This window comes from Solanum pennellii, chromosome 1 (assembly GCF_001406875.1).
Source record: "Solanum pennellii chromosome 1, SPENNV200".
In the NCBI taxonomy this organism is placed as follows: domain Eukaryota; kingdom Viridiplantae; phylum Streptophyta; class Magnoliopsida; order Solanales; family Solanaceae; genus Solanum; species Solanum pennellii.
Genome location: NC_028637.1, coordinates 104,856,113 through 104,876,073, shown reverse-complemented (window position 1 = coordinate 104,876,073; position 19,961 = coordinate 104,856,113). Strand labels below are relative to the sequence as shown.

Below are 19,961 nucleotides of genomic sequence, written 5' to 3'. Positions count from 1 at the left end.
GGGGGGGGGGGGGGATGAAAAATAGATGTACAGATAGACGACAACAATAACAATCATGACTCAATCCCAAGCAAGTCGGAATCAGTTATACGAATCCTCCATGTCCATGTCACTCTAATCTAAGCCCGTCCCAATCTAATATCAAAAACTAGTTTCACTAGAAAACACTAGACCTAAAGCAAATGTACAAACATGATTAAAACTTAATCCCAACTTACTGGAATCATTTAAACACATAAAATAGTGAAAGATAATCAGCAAGAGCTTAATATAGAACCTTGAAGAGGGAACTGGGGAATGAACATGGGAACCTCTGGTATCACAGTATTCTTCAGAATCTGACAATAAAAGCACAACCGTTGTTTAATTTCTTTATCTCCTTTTTATGCATCAAGATAGCAAGTAAACAAACCTCAGTAATCCCATTCTTCTCCTTCAGATGACTAGCAATAAAAGAACCAATTACAGGTGCCTCCATTACTTTAACAAACAACTTGAACCAAAACCCCGTCAAATGTGGAGCTGCAAATCAGTCACCAAAAAAAAAAAACTCAGGGCGAAAAACACGATACTGACAATGTAATCCATGATAGCGAAAAAGCTGAAACACAAAACCTTCAATTTTTTCGGGCACATATTCGACTGCAGTAAGGTCTACTTCATTCGCCGGCAACATTACTTGTTTTTTCCCCATTTTTCAGTCACAATTTTTGAACTGTACAAAAACACAGCAGCTACCGTCAAAGAAAAAAATTGACAAGATAGATAGATAAATTATGTTACGCAGAGTCTTGAAAGTCGACATATAGCAATGAAGAAGCATTGAGTAGTGAACATCAATTACTTTAATGTCCATTGTGACAAGGACATTGAGTTGAAATTCAGTTCGCCATTGTCTGGACCTTGAAAAGGTCTCAACCGACAATAATCTCACAAAGAGCGTTGGGCTGACCCTCGGGCGTAATTTTGGGCTTCGAATACTCATTCGTAAGCCCCAAGAAATCGCAATACATAACAAACAACTGTTTGCGCAGCAATATGACTCACCGCGCCTTATTATAGTGTTACAAGTAGCGTTACTAATAAGCAGTTATTTAGTTTTTAGAAATACGCACGCGTTACTAATCAGCAGTTAATTTTCAATTGTTCATTTTTGCGCGTTAATTAGAGGTAGTGTTATTAGTGTTATGATAATTCATAGTCACCTAATTTTCAACAGTTAATTTTAACGCGTTAATTATTAGTGTTAAAAGTAGCATCAATAATCCGCAGTTACCTTTTCTAACAGTTGATTTATGCATTTTAATTACTAGTGTTAAAAGCAGTGTTAGTAATCCGTAGTTACTTAATTTCCAAGGGTTGATTTTTGCGCGTTAATTATCAATGTTAAAAATTGCATTAGTAATCCACATTACTTAATTTCCAACGGTCGATTTTTATGTATTAATTATTAGTTTTAAAAGTAGCATTAGTAATCCGCAATTACTTAATTTCCAACGGTTGATTTTTTCGCGTGAATTATTAGCGTCAGTAATTTGCAATCACTTAATTTCCATCAATTGATCATTGTCCGTTAATTATTAGTGTTAAAAGCAGTGTTAGTACTCAGCAGTTACTTTCTCCAATGGTTAATTTTTATGCATTACTTATTACTGTTAAAAGTAGTTTTACTAATTTGCAGTTACTTAATTTCCAACGATTAATTTTTGTGCGTTAATTATTAATTTTAAAAATAGCGTTCCTGATCCTCAATTACTTAATTTTCAACAGTTATTTTTGCTTTATATTTTATTTATCATATTTTAGTGTAGATTTTGCTTGGCATAACTTTTGCTTTGAGCAGAAGGGTTATTGAGAAACAATTCTTTTTATTTTATAAAGATAAAAAAAATTGTCTTATATTCTTATTTTCCTTGTTTCTTAATTGTACTAAATATATTATTGAACTTCAAGTAGTAATAGTCATTTCGTATCAAATTAATTATTTGTGCTTATTTTTTTATGTTAAGTATTTGAATATATGATAAAATACTTTGTTTAGATATTTCCAATTTATATTTTAGAGAAAAAGATTCTTGTGTTCATAAAAATTAATTATATAAATAAATTAACCACCTAACGTATGTATTCTCATTTTAATTATACACGACAAGATTATTAAAAATATTTTATTATCAGTTTGAAGATTAATTATAGCTTGAAAATATAGTGAATCCAACATTATAGTAGTAAGCCTTATTATGAACTCAGCGCACCATAATTCAAATTGTGACAACTTATTCATGTACAGTGAAATCTTATTAAATTAATATTCGATTAATTAATAATTTCTAAAATAATATTTTCGTCGGTTAAGATAATATATTTTCAGAAGAGCTCTATATATATATATATGGTCACATGAATATTATAAATTAATAATTTTTTAAAAGTATAAATATATTTAAGACAATTTAGTGAAATGTGATCCTATTGTGTTTTGTTTTTTGTTAAAATTTAAATATAGTTGAAGCTCATCTCTAATTTTCTTATTGCATTCAAAAGTTTTGATATTGTATTTTCGAATTGTATAAGAAAATAATGAAAAATACTAAATGCGATAAGTTTCCTTATGCATGCGATAAGGTATTGTATAACTTCAACTTTATTATCAATATTATTTTTTGGAAAGGACCTAAATACTTTCGAAGTATTGAAAATGATACTCAATTACCTCTCATTCGTCCATCTACTGGCTCTAAAATACCTTTCACATCCACCTATTGACTCACAAATATCCTCTTCATCCATCTTTGGGTCAAATTTTAGCCACTTCTTCAATGGAACACAATCTAAAATAATTAAATAATCATTTTAATTACGTGACGTTCAACCATTAATTGCAATTTAATTATTTAATATATTTTTTAACTCCGTCCCTTTTTAATTAAACACACTCCAATACTTATTAAACTCTCCCAATCCAATACAAAAAGAATCCAATATTTTAATATGAGTATTTCTCCTTGTTTGATTTTTTGATTTATTTGAATAACTTTGTGGGATTTTCATTTTTATGATTTTTAGTTGTAATAGGGAAATACAAAATTGTACTTTGAAGTGAAATTGTATTTAGTTTTTGTATTTTTAAAAAAAAAAAAGTTATTGAGACTTAAAGAGCCTCATTTATTTATCCATATTTTCTTTTATATTTTTTCCTATTTGCTTGTCCATTTTAACAAATCAAGAAAAGATAATAATTTTTTTTCTAATATGCCCTTATTTCATTTAGAAAATTTCTAGTGCTACTAAGTTGTAATGCATGCTTTTTGAAATTAGAAAATATATTTATTATGCTTGGTGAGTTGCATAATCTTTTAAATTAACGATAAAATTATAACTAACCTATGATAATAATTAATATCTTAATATATATGTCAACTTCTAAAATGGACAATTAAATAGGGACAGAGAAAGTATATTATAAAAGTGAATGTTGAGGAGCTTAGGGTCAGCCGGTCAATTGACTGATTTGACTTTTTCCTCAACTTCTTCTTCTGTTTATATTTCGTACTATATCTATTTAATTTATTTTTATTTTAATATTTCGGTCCTTCTCTTCAATTTCTTTTTGTTTATATTTCGTATTTTATCTATTTTGATTTATATATATATATATATATATATATATATATATTAAAAATTAACTTTAAATATTATAAATTTGATTACCTCTCTCAAAATTTCACATGTACTGCATAATAGAACTAAGAGAGTACCATGTATTATTTGAAAACCAAATTGATAGTTTTATAAATCACAATAATTAACAACTTAAAATATTTGAAAATCATATTAAAATGTGATTAACCCTCAAATTTTCACACGTGCCACATAAATTGGCATAAAGGAATACATTAAGAGTATTATTAATTATAATTTAAAAATATTTAAAAGCATATTAAAAATTTGATTAAATTTCAAAATTTAATGTGCATCATATTAATTCGGACAGGAGAAATCACATATACTAGTATTTAGAATTACATACTTGAAGTACTTTTTAAAAAATATAATGAAAATTTAGTTAATTATCAAAATTTTACATGTGTCATAATTCACAACAATTAACAACTTAAAATATTTTCAAAAGTATATAAAAAATTATTTCACTCTCGAAATATCGCATGTGCCAAAAATATTATTTGAAATCTACATTAAAAATATAATAAATATATTTAAAAAATATAACTATTTAAATATTTAACTAACTTTTCTAATTTTATTTGCATCACATGAGTTAAAATAACTAAATTAATATATATTGGGTCTGTACGGAACTTTATATCTAGTATAATAAATAAAATAGAACGTTAGTTTTTTTTTTTAATAAGGCTAAATACATACACAAACCCCTTAATTTATTTTTATATTTATTTTGACACTTTAACTTAGGCTTGTTCCATTTTAATTCTTAAACTCCATCTTTTATGAAGCATTTAAACATGAATATAAATTTTTATGATTTCCTTATTTTAAAAAAATGAAGTGTAGCTATTAATTTTCATTAAAAAAACTAGCGAATGAAGGATCTTTTTTTCTTGAAACAATAATATTATCTTTTGAGATTTTCTCTATATTTTTATATGAAAATAAACAGACGAAAGTTCTTTAATTTTCTTTCTTAAACATTAAATTAAATTAAATAACATTACATATTTATTTATTTTTCTTATCATTAAGGCAATCATAATTTAATGCATATACGTTTTATTTCTAATATGACTCAATACGAATTTTTTAGAAATGCATTTTCAATATAAGTAAAAAAATGGAGAATATTGTTTATTGCTAATAACACTATTAAAAAATGTTACAACTCGACTGACTTTTCGAAATGTCAATTATTTTTAACAAAGAAAACAAACAGAATTTTGTCAAATTCTTTTTCACGCAAAAAATATAGAGAAACTCTTTTTAAAAAATTATAGAGTACTTTTTAAAAAGAAATAATGTTCATTCGTTAACTTTTACTATAATTAACTTATAAATGTCGTTCTTAAAAAATAAAAAACTGTAATTAAATAACATATATATAAAAAATAATCATAAATATAATATTATGGAGTGTCAAAATGAACAATGAGGAAAAGTTAGGGGAAATGTATATGTATTTGGCCTTTTACCTCCTCCGTTCATTTTATTTGTCATGTTGTGCTTTTCGAAAGTTAATTTAGTTAATTTTCAAAGTTAGATCCATTTTTATGTGTCATGTTGCGCTTTTTAAAAGTCAATATGACTAATTTTCAAAGTTAGATTAGATTATATTAATTCGATATTTAAAACAAAAATTATATGAAAAGTACTATAAATTACAATTCTTTAATGAAAAATACATCATAAAATATTAATCAAAATTTTTATAATTTAAATCTAAAAATTGAAATTCGGACAAAGAATAATGTACAGAGAAGGTTAATAAATAAGCATGGGAGAACATGAAGGCTGATAATAATGAGAGAGGGGATCGATCAGATGCGTTAATGAGGGGAATTATAAATGTTGTACATTCATTACTATATAATTAGTTTTTACTCTCTTCGTTTTATTTTTAGAGTTAAATTATAAAAATTTTGACTAACATTTTAAGACGTATTTTTTTTATCATATTATATGAAAAAAAATGCATATAATATCTTTTTTCCTTTGTTTGCATTTCTTATTTGTTTTTCCAATACGATTTGCCAGCAAGAAAACCCATGTGTACGTATTTGTATTATTAGAACTACTAGCTACTGTATTATTCTAGTCAACTCAAAATACCTCCAAATAAAATTTAAATAAATTTTTTTACATTGTTTGTTCAAAAAAATGTAAATAAAATGGGTTATTTAAGAACAGTAAAATTGATCATTTAGTCCACCGATCTATTGAATAGTTATTTTAATTTATTTACTTATTCAAATTAATATTATAAAATGAAGAGAATTTTATTATACTTTTATCTTTTTATTCTTAATATCAATAAAATAAAATAGTAATAATCAAATTTAGAATTACAATTATTTTTAAAATTAATTTGTTTTTGGTAATTGGGTGGTCAATTAATTTGTTTTTGGTAATTGGGTGGTCAAATGTGTTATTTGACTCTGAAGGATAGTAATAAAGTTGCAAATGTCGGAAGGAAATTATATGGTAATTATCGTTAAAATTTATCGAAAGTTAATTTGATTAATTTTTAAAGGTAAATTAGATTACATTAATTTAATATTTTAAACAAAAAAAATTAGATATTCTAAAACTATATGAAAAAATACTATAAACTACAACTTTTTGCATATTAATATGATGAAAAAATGCATCTTAAAATGTTAATCAAAGTTTTTATAGTTTGACTCTAAAAATAGAAATCATGACAAATAATACGGGACATAGGGAGTATGAGCTTTATGGCTGTCATACTAAATAAAAAATATTTAAAAGTCGATTCAATTTATATACTCTTACCGTTTAAAATAAATGTCTCCATTTCTTTTTTAGTTTATTTCAAAAGGAATAACAACACTTTAATTTTAACTTTCTGCATAACATGTTTAAGACCACCAGATTAAAGAACATTTTAGTATATTTGACTTAACTTTGATTTAGAACTACAAGATTAAATTTTTTTTTCTTTTTTAAACTTCATTCCAAGTCAAACTAGATCAATCTTTTTTTAAATGGATGGAGTAATATTTTTCAATTTTTAAAATTCAAATGAGTTTTTGTTTATAGTAAGTTTTTTATTTATTTTATAAATATTTTTAATATCAATTATAATCATTTTTAGTACATTTACATAGTTATCAAATATAAATTATCTCAAATAGCATATAATATCAAAATTAAATTTTTAATTTTTAAAATTTAAACTATGACATATAAATTAAAACGGAATAATAAGCAACAATAGCTAACGGATTCTCTCTAACTTGAAGAAAAATAAAGTGGAACCAAATGATGCTGTTTTGTATCATGATGTATAGATATTATTATATTCACGCTGGTTCTTGTGCTTGATGCATCTTTTTTTTTTTTTAATAACTAGTACTATATCATATCTTACGTCGAATATTGCTGTCTTAAAGCTGTCCATTTAATTATATAATTGATTAATGCTATATTATCTTATAAGTATATACTATTCTTTTACCATAAGTCCATAATAGATCGTAACAATTTTTAAACACTTCTCCTCGGTTTTGCACATGCCAATGATGCTAGCATTTTTAAATTTCTCAACAATATATATATATATATTTAAAATAATCGATCGATATTCTACCGTATAATTAACTTAAATTTATTTTATTTTGTTCTTTTTTTTCTAAATGAGATATCGTTTTTCTAGTTCCTTCTGAATTGAATCCAACTACCAATAGTTTTGGATAAGGAACGTATTTAGGAATACAAAGTCAAGGTAATACATTGTTATTTATTAAACAACCAACTGAGATTTATGTTAATCATGGTGTGAGAGATAATGAAAGGGACCACAAATTATAACACTTGATTAATTAATCCTACAACTCTACAAAAAAGATGGCTAATTATATTCAATTAATTTTAGGGTGTGCAAAAAGTGGTTATATTTATGCAAAATGTTAATTACTTAGAAAAAAAGATTTTTGATCAAGAGAACGACATGTTATTTGAATTTATCAATTTAATTGCAATAACATAAAATTTGCCGACAAAATAAATCAAAATTAGAGGAATTGAAGTGTTTAGCTCACGAGGCCAAATTTGTCAAAACCAATCTCAATGACCAAAAAAGACCTCCAAATAGTTTATGCGTTGACCTAAGTTTTTTTAGAATGTAGCAAAGCAAATGAGTAAAAATTGCAATGTCGAATATAGGGAAATGGTCTGATATATTCTTTGACTTTATTATTTAGATCAAATATATTTTTGATTATAAAAAGTGATTTATATATTTTTCATTTTTACAAAATTTATTAAGCGATATATTAAATCATTTTTCTATGATATTTCATATCGAATTCACTCTTAATCCCCACTCAATTAAAAAAAAAAGAACTTGAGTGAGAAAAGAAAGAATCAGACATTGTAGAAGCAAACTAAATTATAACATATGTTAATATTTATCTTTTAACAAACGAACAAGAGAATCTAACTGCAATGCATGTTAAGATGTAAGAACATTGAGATTTGATATTGCAAGGATAACATTATAAATTACTTATGTCTTCTTAATTAATAATTATTGTGCTGTAATTTTAAATAACCATTATATAAAACTTATATACAGATAAAAAATAATCATGTCATGGCATATGGCATGATAGGATTCAAGTTACGTCTTATCACATGATGATAATATAAATATTGAGAATGGCGACGCATTCACCTGTTAGAGTTCATCTGAATCCCTTTGATAAAAAATTATATTATTTATATATAGTCAAAATAATTTTTTAATTATATTTAGTAGATTTCAACCCCCTTTCTAATAAATTTTAAATTTCTTTATTGAAAATTCTGACTCCGCCGCTAATTAATGAAGAGACTTCATCATTGAGCAAAGCGTGTGGAAAACTTGTAAAAGTAGATAATTACTTATCATACTCTATTATATAATTTAATTCTATATGATTAGGGCATGTCAATTCACATCCACATTTTAAAAAAATAAAAAGTCATTTTCATGTAGAAGAAGATAATGAACTACCTACCATGTGCATGCCAGGTGCTGTATTAATTTTGTGTATTAATTTGCTAATTGGCTGCTTAGTTTGCTTACACGGACAAAAACCATCCTAATTCACACAATTTTTCAACTTTGTTGGTAGGGCACAATTGACTTTTTATTATCTTCTTTGGTCATTTTCTAATGTTTGGGCACCCCAACTATTTTTTTTTAATTTGGGGAGTATTTATTCAGTTACGCTTTTTATTTATGTATTTTTAAGAAACATGTAAAAGAAAATATAATTAATGTAAGACGGAAGAAACTGAAAATAGGTAAGATCTATACATATCTAGAAGGAATACTTTATGTACATTACATAACTAATTAATTAGGATTACATTTATTGAGTTAGGACCAAAAGGTTATTGTATAGGGCCAAATGCCAATCACTATATAGTAATCCCAAAAGTTTGTACTGAAGCAATTGACTTATAAAATTTGAATTGAAGGCATCACATTGATCGTATCAAATCACAATGATAAAACTGTGGTCCAAAATACATCCAAATCAAAATTGTAACGTGCCTATTTCGAGATTGATTTGTATGCTTAATTACAAGGTAAATTATATACACTATCGATCATTTCAATTATTCCGCTAATGTACGTATGTAATTCATCAAGTTTTTATGATAAGAACGGTGTTAAAGTGGTTGAATGATGTTCATTTAAATTCTATTCGTTAAAAAAATATGTTATACATAATGATTAAAATCTTAATTTATGATTATAATGAAAAATGGTTGTAAATTCTAGCCTTTGAAGGCAGTAAAGTTACTTGAGTGTGTTACACGATTTGTTGTAGAGATGGTATACTATGTAACGAATAATGTCAAAATTTTATTATTGACCACCATGTCAGACTAGCCAATAAAATAAATTAGCTAATTAACTCATTTCGTGCTACTTGACATTATGGGTATTTGATTTCACTCAGAGTTTACTATAAGACTAGTTATCAAATACTTGTGTATCCCATATTAAATGTATAAATATTTTAAAATTTTAAGAATTTGAACTAAAGTTTTTAGCTCAAATGAAAATATAATTTTTTAATATAATAATTAAATTTAAAAATGTTTAATAGAAACAAAAAAAAATATACACACGTAAAAAAAATAGAGATGAAAATAGTAATTAATTACTAAATTCGATAGTTTAGTGATTTATTATATTCAAATATTATCATATATTTTTTTACTATATATACCTAAAAAATCATTTTAATCATATAAAAATAATATAATTTTCCATTGAACGAAAACCCATAAAGCTATGGTGGTTCCGCCACTGGTTGTGATTTTAAAGGATTGCAACTTTTTCATATAGTTGTAACTTTTTCGATAAGGCACAATAAACATTTGTTCACACTATCGTTTGTTGTATATAAATAGATAGATTTCTTCTCATTTAAAACAACAAAAATTCTAAACCTCCTCTTCCATCATCTTTTTCTTCACAACTAAATATATGTGTAGTTTGCTGACTTACTGACATCATTGCTTATGTTATTATTACTATGTAATTTTGTATGTAATATAATATAGTGCTTTTAATTTTAATGAACGATAAATTTTAAGTTTAAGTTTATAAATTCACAGGTAATTTTTACTAAAAATAATAATTACATAATGCGTGTTTAACGATTATAATTTTCATAAATGGAGTCATAGCATGATTATAATTTGGCGTAATTTTCTACTGAATCAATCGGAACAAGTTGCACACGCTTTCCGTAAAGTCACGGGTGAGAATAGTAATTCCACTCTCTCAAACAGCCGCTTAAAATCCCCCCATCTTCTCCATTTTTTTCAGTCTTCTCTAATGGCCTAAACTCTACTTATCAAAAATACAGTAGAAATTCCTCCTAAACCTTCCCCCCCCAAAAATGGAGAACTACTCTTACACCTCTTACCCGGAATCCGGCGATTCATCTCCCCGTTCCCGTGAAATTGATTTTGAAAACACTGCCGCATGGGAAGATCCGAATCAAATCCCTAACTATAAGGTCAAATTCATGTGTAGTTATGGTGGTAAGATTCACCCTAGACCTCATGATAACCAGCTTGCTTACATCGGCGGTGAAACTAAAATACTATCTGTTGAGCGGAATACTAAGTTTCCTCTTCTCATTTCTAAGCTTGCTGCTATTTGTGATACGGATACTGTTTCCTTTAAGTATCAGCTGCCAGGTGAGGACCTTGATGCTTTAATTTCTGTTACTAATGATGATGATTTAGAACATATGATGCATGAGTATGATCGTCTTTATAGAGCTTCACCTAAACCAGCTAGGCTTAGGTTGTTTTTGTTTCCGGCCAATACGCCGGCGACTGTTGGGAGTGGGGTGTCGCAGAGCCGGAGTTTTGGTTCGGAGGATTCCAAATCGGAGAAGGATAGGTTTGTCGATGCGTTGAATTCTGGTCCGATTCAGGCGTCTCCGGCTGCGGGGGCTGTTGCACAGCAGGTTGGAAACGCGGATTTTCTGTTTGGTTCAGAGAAAGGGATGGTACCGCCACATGGGAAATTGAGAGATCCGAACTCTGAGCAAGTTGTTAAGGAACCAGAGATGCCGGTTCATGGAGTGGATGATAGGATGATGGGGACTGATCCGATCCAGAAGCACATTCAGGATCTGCAGAGATTGCATCTAGAAGAGCAACAAAATTTGTATCGTCGGAAAAGCGACGATAATCTGGCAGCGGCTTTCCCCGGAGGTGACTATTATGTTCAGCGGGGACCAGAGAAAATAGCTTCTCCAACCGTGCCGGGTACAGTACCTGCACCGGTAGGCTATTGGCAGGAAAAACAAGTCCCTGGAGGAGTACTGCCGGCGAGCAGTCTCGGTATGGAACAACCAGTTTACATGATTCATCAAGCACCGGCCGGAGCATATCAACCACACCAGCACCAACACCAACACCCACAATTTGTCAGGCCAATGGCCGGACCACCGGGTCAAGGGTACTACGCCGTACAGAGGATGCCACAGGAGCCTTACAGGGATCAACCAGTTTACAATGTCATGCCTAGTTTACCACAAGCAGTACCGACAGTTGCAGCGGCACCACCAACTTTACAATCTCAGGGACCTCCAAAGATGGCTGGTTATTCGGAAGGATATGGCATGGTAAGACCCGCAACTACCATGGGAGTTGGTGTAGCAGATGCAGGTGGATACACACAGATGGCGTACGATGGTGGAGTAGGAAGGCAGATGTACTATCCTCCCCAAGGTGGTGTCATAGCGCCACCACAACAACAACCGCAGTACCACGCAATGCCGCCGCAAGCTGTTGTTGGCTCCGATATGAGACCTCAAGAAGCTGCTAAAGTCGTACCTGTGAAACCTACACAAACATCAGTGTGATCTGTGCTTTCCTATAAAAATGATCAAAATAATAAAATAAAAGTAGTAGGGAGGGCATGAGTTTATAGTATAATCCTGTTTATCTTGAGAAGATTATGTGCCATATCGTGTACATTTTGAGTGGAGATTGATTTCTATGCTTCTTCAAGATTATATGTTCCTTTATATCATGCAATGCATTTTGTGATTTTCCATGTTTTAACTTGAAGAAAAAGAGCAAGAGAAGGTATCCTTTTTTACTTCGCGTTTATTGATTTGATATAAATTATAAAGAAAATAGGACGTACTAAATTAATTTTGAACTCGATCTGATATTGAGTAGAAAGGTTTTGGGTTTTGTGGTTGATGATTAAATGTTGTCGTCTGAATGGGCACCTAAATTTTCACCCATCAACTGAAGCCAAAACAATGATTTGTCATGTCCCAAGAATGGCATGGCATGTGTGACACTATTAGCTTAATTTAATTTCAGTAAAAGTAATATATAAACTCCAATTTCTTCTTTATTACCCTATCCTTTACTTGCCAAACAATGACAAAATGGTAATTATATAGTCCGGAAGTATACTTTAAAATAAAACTTTCATTGCCCTTACAAGGCAAACATCTCAATTCAATATTTAAATCATACACATATCTTTATTTTTTTTTAATCATAAATGGTGAGAAACTTGCCACTTCCATTTTACAAAATGCCAAAAAGCAAAACATCTTTAGGTTAATGAGAACTAGTAAAGTGAAAGAGAAGACAAATATCTAGCGAAGTTAAAGATATTTGGTTCCCCAATATCTTTAATTTCCCATTAAAATATGTCTACTCGTTTGTATATTATCCATAGTTAGAATTCAAAATTTACCAAATATTATAGCATAATTGTTTTGAGAGTTATTTTCGTTCAGAAAATTCATTAAAAACAGTCTCTGTTCTCACAAGATAGTCATAATATTTATATACATTTTATTTTTTTCAGACTCCATACGTAGAATTATATCAGATAGGTTATCATAGGAATTTCCTTCCATATGCTTTGAGTAGGAAAAAGTGAAACATTGAAGTACGTAGTTGTTAAATTTTCGAAAGTTTATGAAATTAGATTCAAGAAATGATGTTAATTTTTTTGGTGAGGGGCTCAAAAAATAATAATATAATAACAAAATATATTGGAATAGAAAGAGAGTGTGCTGTTGACAAGCGTGGATATGTTTGGTAAAATGTTATTGTCATTGGAAATGATATGAAGATGAAATTACATAAAACCAAACAAGGATTAACATTACATCACCATTTTAGAAAATATTTTTCTCATCATTGGGTCCATCCATCTCTTTGGAAATGCCATTTGCTATATTTATGAAACTCCTTTAACCTCTTTTGGTTGAAGCCTTGAAATTTCTTCAACATTTATGCCCCACACTTGGAAGGAAATTCCTTCATTCCCACCCTCATAGAGCTGTCTGATAGCTTGTTCGTTGTACATGTATCAAATTTAATACAAGTAATATAACGTTTCATTTTATTGACACTTTTTGCATTTTGAGATTCAAACAAGTCTATCTTTGATCGTATGTTTTTCATGGATCCTTTTAACATTTTGAATTATCAATTATTATGACTTATAGTACTCTTTACGTAGTTTACAAATATATAAGTTTCATTTCTAAAAAATTGAAAAATCATACGCAAATGTCCGGTCAAAATTAACCTGTTTGACTCTCAAAAAATAAAAAATACCACATAAAATGAGACGAACGAAATAATATAATATCTAATATAATATTTAAAAACTCATGTAACTAATAAATATATAAATTATGAGAGAATTCATAAGTTGAAATAACTAATATCTGCCTAAAATATATGTTTTCTCATAAATAATATATATATACATTACTATTATAAATTGATAACTCTAGCCACCTATCGTACACCTAATTTACGACTCTACTTATTTCACAATTCAAACTTAAAATTGCATTTTTTTTCATCATTCCTTTCCCATTAATTTCACATTTTGATCATTTATAAAGTTTGACCTAGTACTTTTTTTTTCTTTTTTTGTGTCTGCCGAAATTTGAAGTCTTTAATTTAAATTTTTTGACCCTATTAATTCATTGACGATTATGTAACAACCTTGATTGCTAGGTGCATTCGTTCTCCACTAATTTTATTAGAAAAAAGTTTGAAATATATATTCTCATGAATTATTTTTGAAAGTTTATTGTGAAATCCAAACACAATTAGAGATGAGCGTTTCAATTCATTTAGACTATTTATTTGTAAAGATGATTTTTTTTAAATTATATTTTTCAACGTTATCTGAAAACAAACACCACGTCATGTGATTGGTAAGCAAAGATCCTGTTGATTTTTTGAAGTATAATATACATACATTTAAGAAATAAAATAAAATTTATCTGACCGTATTCGGTATTTTGGTTTCAAATCTCACATAATCAGATCTTAGGATAAATATTTTGTTCCAAAAGACTAAAACTCGATCCGTTCATGTTATAATTTAAATAAAAACTAATCCTGCAAAAATATCTTATCTTTCAGTGCTAAATCTCATACGTATAATTTAAAATATAATTCTTTTGAGATATTTGATATAAAACTGAGAAATAATATTGTAATGAACTAAACCACAAAACCAACTGACTAATTCAATTTTCAAAGCCGATTCGGTACTTTTCTTAAGTTAAAAGATTATTCAGTTAAAATTTGAAAGGTGATCATTTACTGGCAGAGCTAAGTTAGGATTCGTGGGTTCAGACGAATTTATTAATTTTTTCGTAGATCTTATATTTATATTAGCTAATTAATAAATATATATTAACTTGTGATTCCTTTGACAAAATTAATTGACTACTTAATGATAAAAAAGGAGCCATGAAAATGCTTTCCAGTACACTAGTGTTCTGGGTTCGAAAATAATCTTTTCTTCTATCCTAGAATAGTAGAATTTAAAACCCACATACGCTTAATTCTAACTTCGACTGTGGACTCATTCATACGTATGACCCGAACTCAAATCCCCTTAATATCTTTTGGGTTGAATTTGTCGTATAGAACTTACTTATTACGATTTAGACAGTTTTTAAAAAAATTCCATAGACATGCATATTTGAATATTAGTGACATAATCTTAGTATAATTTAGTAAGTTCAATTTTTTCTTAATAGTTCAATATTTATTTTTTAACTTAAGATGGTTGTGGGGTCATTATCAAAATTGTTTGCAACTATGTAACGTGATATGATGCTTTTGAAGTTGCGTAAATGAGTTGATACATAATAGGGATTTAATAATTTTCTAGTCAAAACTGTTTCCACAAATTATTGAAATGATAAAAGGTCAACATCTTTTATGTCATGCTCCCCTAATTAAAAAATATATCCTCCAAGAAAAAAAGCAAATTTTAATTGAAGTAAAGTTTACCAAAACTTAGAGTATCGACGAAAGTTTATGCGATTAAGTCAGAATTTTATATGAAGAACAAAATTAATGTTAGAGGTTGATCTGAGCACGATGACTATTTAAAAAAATATTTTGGCAAAATTAATGTTGAGGTTGATCTTTCAAAAAATATTGACAACACTCAAAAAATAGTTTTTGCAAAATTAATGTTGTTGTATAGTAGGACGAAATTCTTGTTTTTAGAGGTAATATTCATCAAAAACAACCACTTTTTAACCGCTATAATGAAAAATAATTACTGACATAGAGTTTCACCTGTAAAATTTGATATTGCATAAGCCTAAAAGATGAGTATTTCTACATATTCTAGTTAAAGGGGTTAAGGTTGTTGATAAGTGATAAATGTTAATAATTGGAAATAGAGAGGAAAAAAAAACAAAAGTTACTCTTTTGGGTCAAGTGAGAACACTAGACTTACAAGGTTGAAAACGTGATGCTAAATTTCAAGTAAAACTTAAACCTACTTTTGTTAAAGTTTTTTTTGTAGTTGTGTTGCTTGTTAGTGATAAAATTAAAAAAAATAGATTTGTAGTTCACTTACAATTTATGTGTCTTAGCTTTACGAATTTTTTATAAGATGTTTTTATTTTTATATATAAAAATTATTTTCTTCTATTTAATTTATGGGTGACTAAAAAATTTCATTTTTTCGATAAAATTATGGAAAAGTAAAAGAGAACTTTTATAGAAAAAAAAACGTGAAAACAAGTTTTTGATGATGTGTGAAAGGAATTTGTTCTTGCGGGGTTTTGTACTATTGGGCTTACCTTAAAAGTGAAGATGCTTCAGGCCCATACTAATTTTCGAATCGAAATTTTATTCCTTTTTCTGCAAAAGTCAAATTTCGATGAGGGCGAAGGGTCCTTCGGTTCGGTTATTTGATTTTCGTTTCAAAAAAGTGTTCGCTGAATATTGAACCAAATTAATATAATTCTTCTATTTCTATTCGATTGTTTGGGTGTGAATGAAAAATTAAATGAGGACAAAATCAAAATATAAAATACTTGGTGCATTGAAGTTTCAAGACCCTCATTCGAGAATCAAATTTTTGAAGGAAAAAAAAACACTAATATTGAAACAATAAACCTAAGAATCGCATTATTTTTCTATATTTATGTCCACCCTTATTCTCTAGACAGGTTCATTTGGGCCCCCATCAGTACGGGAATGAGGTGATCCATTTACATAAATAGGCTGAATTCGTGTTCCACTATTTAAGTTTTTGACCATAAAATCTTAATGGATGGTGTTATATCGTGTACAAATTTTATCAACAGATTTTTATTTCAAAATTGATCCAAAATCTATTTTAAATGGTTAGAAATAAATCTAAATATGCAATACTTTAATACCATAACCAACGAAACCACTTTGCATTCTCTAATTAAAAATATAATATATTATTGGGTTGCTAAATGGCCAGAAATTTAAAAAATCTATGATATCATTTTTATTTTAAAATAAATTGATATTCTTTCCGTTTATTAATTAAAAGATAATAAAATCAAAAAAATAAAAATATTTTAAAAAGTAAAATAACATAGAGTAAAATATGTTATTTTACTATTTTGATCAAATTCTGGCAAAAAAAAATTTCTCTAATATTATTCATGTGATTTATTCATTTTCTATTATTATGAGTTATCACAGATATGTATATTATTTTAATAGTTGTACATAAAATTAACATCATTTATAATTTAATTCAGTCATAAATGTTTTGATTTCTTTGAAAGTGCTACATTCACATTCATGATTGCATCCAATTAATATCCACAACTTTTGCTGTCTCGATCTTAAAAAATAAATGTATTTTCAAAAGTGAAAATTAGATTTTAATTTTGGACCATCCAAGCATAAATAAAATTTTATTTGCAATAAATTTGCTGTTGACCAAAAATTGTGGCAAAAGTCTGATAGCTTAGAGGACAAAGCCTAACTAGGAAAAAAGATACGCATTCATTATTTGATACTCATTTATACCAAATCAAATACATTATTTGTTATTTTTTATTGTCATCTTTTAAAAAAATAAATTTTTATTTTTACGTATAACTTTTGATATATTAAGAAAAGATAATAGTAATATTTTTTCATATTTAACTCAGAATTAAATAGTCTTTTTCAAATTATTTTTTAAGACTTAATACTAAACATTATTTAACGGGAATAGTTTGGAAAATACCTACACCAATATTCATTTTTAATAGATATGTTACGTTAAAATGTAACAAGTAAAAATAAACAAAGAAAGTAATTTAACTACAATTTTCAAATTCACTTTAACCGTTCGTGATCCTCACTTTACTCTTATTCCATTCAAAAATATAAAATAAGAATACATACTTAATTATAGGAATTTGCTATAGATTTATATACTCAAATACATTTTAAGTATAACAACAATATATTTAGTGAAATTTCACAAGTGAGATCTAGATAAATAGAGTAGATACAGATGGTACAATTACTTTATAAAGGTAAAAAACTGTTTTCAAAATACTTGTCTATTTAAGTGCAACAAATCCAAAGGAAGAAAAATATAATGAAGAAAATATAACAATTTATAAGAAATGCAATGTAGAGAATAACTATATAAAAAGAAAAAGAAACAATAACAGCAGATAAAAATATAATCGAAACTCATTAAACAATCTAAAATAATAAATATCAAAAACAAAAACTATTAAAATACAACTAATTACTACGACAAATATCAACAAATCTAAACTTTTGAATAATCAAACACATCATTATCTACTAAACATTCTACTCTATTAAAAAAAAAACTCACATCCTTTCTCATTAAAATAAGTTTGCACTATATTCTATCCGATCACCTCTATTTTATGTTATTTTATGTTAAATGTGTGCAATAGGGGACAAAAATCCAAATTTGAAATAAGTTCTAGATTTTAAGCTGTTGAACAAATGTCCCAATTGTGAGGGTTTGCATAGATAGAGTTGCAACAACCCTAGCACAGAACATTGATGCAACAACAATAAACATCAAGCTATTTTCTTTCTGTGTATTTGGGAGTGCGAGATTATTATAATTTCAATAGAATTCAATAATTTTAATTTAAATTATATATTTAAATATTTAATATATATACATAAATTATTCAAAACTTAACAAAAGAAAATATTACTCTTATATGGGAGCTGCAATTTTTGACAATGTTACAAAGATAAGGAAGCAGGTGCATTTGTTCTTTACCTCCTTCTAGACTCTTCCTTTTTTCTCTAGTTGGTTCCTTTTCCTATCCAAATTAAAGTAGTAAGTACCTAATAAACATTAATACAAATGAAAGGAATCATATTCTCATCAAAAGCTTTTTTGACATTATCTTTTTTTTTATTTTTTATATATTCATAAGAATAAATCCACTCCAAAGTTGTGTAGTTTTCATATACCATTATACCAAGTTTCTCTTCTTTAATTTTCTCTCTTAAGTTACTAATTTTTAAAACATGATGAATGAACCACCAAAATATGGTTACCCATATCCCTCTCAAGGTCAAGGTAAAAATAACACATGATTCATTTTTTAAATTTATTTTGTGTATGCTAGCTAGATTATGGTTCGTTTATCTGAAACAATCTTTCTGATATTAAGAAATTAATAAAATTTGCCTAGATTTATTTATTTTTTTCAAAAAATAATAATTTTTTAAGCATATCAATATTTTCTTTGATTAATTTTGTTTGTGAAATATTTATAAACAGGGTATTATCAAGGTCCTCCTCCTCCTGTGATGGCACCACCAACATATGCTGCTCCTCCTCCTCCTCAGAATAATAGAGGTTTTCTTGAAGGATGGTAAGCAATTTGATTTACATAAAAATAATTATTACCTGTAATAACTGTTGGCTAAACTCTTTCTGGCTCAATTTATGTATCACAGTTTAAATTTTGATAGTCAAACAATTTAAGTTTGATCATAATTTTGGTATGAAATTTTTAAAAATAATTTTATATATTTAAAAATTATGTAAAAAAAATAAAAATATATAACTCACAATAATTGATAATTTAAAATATTTAGGGTGTGTTTGGTATGAAGGAAAATGTTTTTCTAGAAAACAAGTGGATATTTGACTTCTTTTCTTATGTTTGGTTGGCGAGTAGAAATATTTTCTGAAAAAATATTTTATTGTTTATTTTTTGAATGAAAAATGTTTTTGAAAAATATCTTTTATTTTTTACTAGAGTCGAAAATAATTTTTGAAGTTGAATTTTTTTTAAAGCTAAATTCAAAACTTTTGCGTGGTAGGGCTGGGGGTTCGAAGGTAGGGATGAAAAAATTAAACTTTGAAGTTGATATTATTTTTTTAAAAATAATATTAATTTTTTTTGTGTGTGTGTGGGGGGGGGGGG

The 19,961-nt window shown here is 27.5% G+C and overlaps 2 protein-coding genes and 1 long non-coding RNA gene across 4 annotated transcripts in view; 2 read left to right on the top strand and 1 right to left on the bottom strand.

Moving 5' to 3' along the window:
• LOC107012974 (fatty acid amide hydrolase-like) overlaps positions 1 to 1,033 on the bottom strand; it is an 8,638-nt gene extending 7,605 nt beyond the window's left edge. Inside the window, exons 1-4 of one of the 2 annotated variants that reach the window (XR_003579558.1) lie at positions 845 to 1,033; positions 616 to 715; positions 413 to 522; positions 278 to 338 (exon numbers count right to left, since the gene is read on the bottom strand). Coding sequence is in view for 1 of the 2 variants with exons in the window: in XM_015213713.2 (XP_015069199.1) it covers positions 278 to 338; positions 413 to 522; positions 616 to 694 (250 nt within the window). In the remaining variant the exon portion in view is untranslated. Of the gene's footprint in view, positions 1 to 277; positions 339 to 412; positions 523 to 615; positions 739 to 844 lie in introns of those variants that run through there. The other variant, XM_015213713.2, reaches the window with a different exon arrangement.
• Positions 1,034 to 10,445: 9,412 nt separating this feature from the next.
• LOC107008198 lies at positions 10,446 to 12,303 on the top strand. Its single transcript, XM_015207125.2, has one exon. The coding sequence runs from the start codon at positions 10,620 to 10,622 to the stop codon at positions 12,099 to 12,101; it is 1,482 nt and encodes a 493-aa protein (XP_015062611.1). The 5' UTR covers positions 10,446 to 10,619; the 3' UTR covers positions 12,102 to 12,303.
• Positions 12,304 to 18,945: 6,642 nt separating this feature from the next.
• LOC107028648 overlaps positions 18,946 to 19,961 on the top strand; it is a 2,598-nt gene continuing 1,582 nt past the window's right edge. The window contains exons 1-2 of the long non-coding RNA XR_001457862.2: positions 18,946 to 19,105; positions 19,310 to 19,403. This is a non-coding gene — a long non-coding RNA (uncharacterized LOC107028648). The remainder of the gene's footprint in view (positions 19,106 to 19,309; positions 19,404 to 19,961) is intronic.

What these genes read in the sequence shown, in the direction of transcription:
- LOC107008198 (XM_015207125.2), top strand. Translation starts at nt 10,620, where the DNA reads ATGGAGAACTACTCTTACACCTCTTACCCGGAATCCGGCGATTCATCT.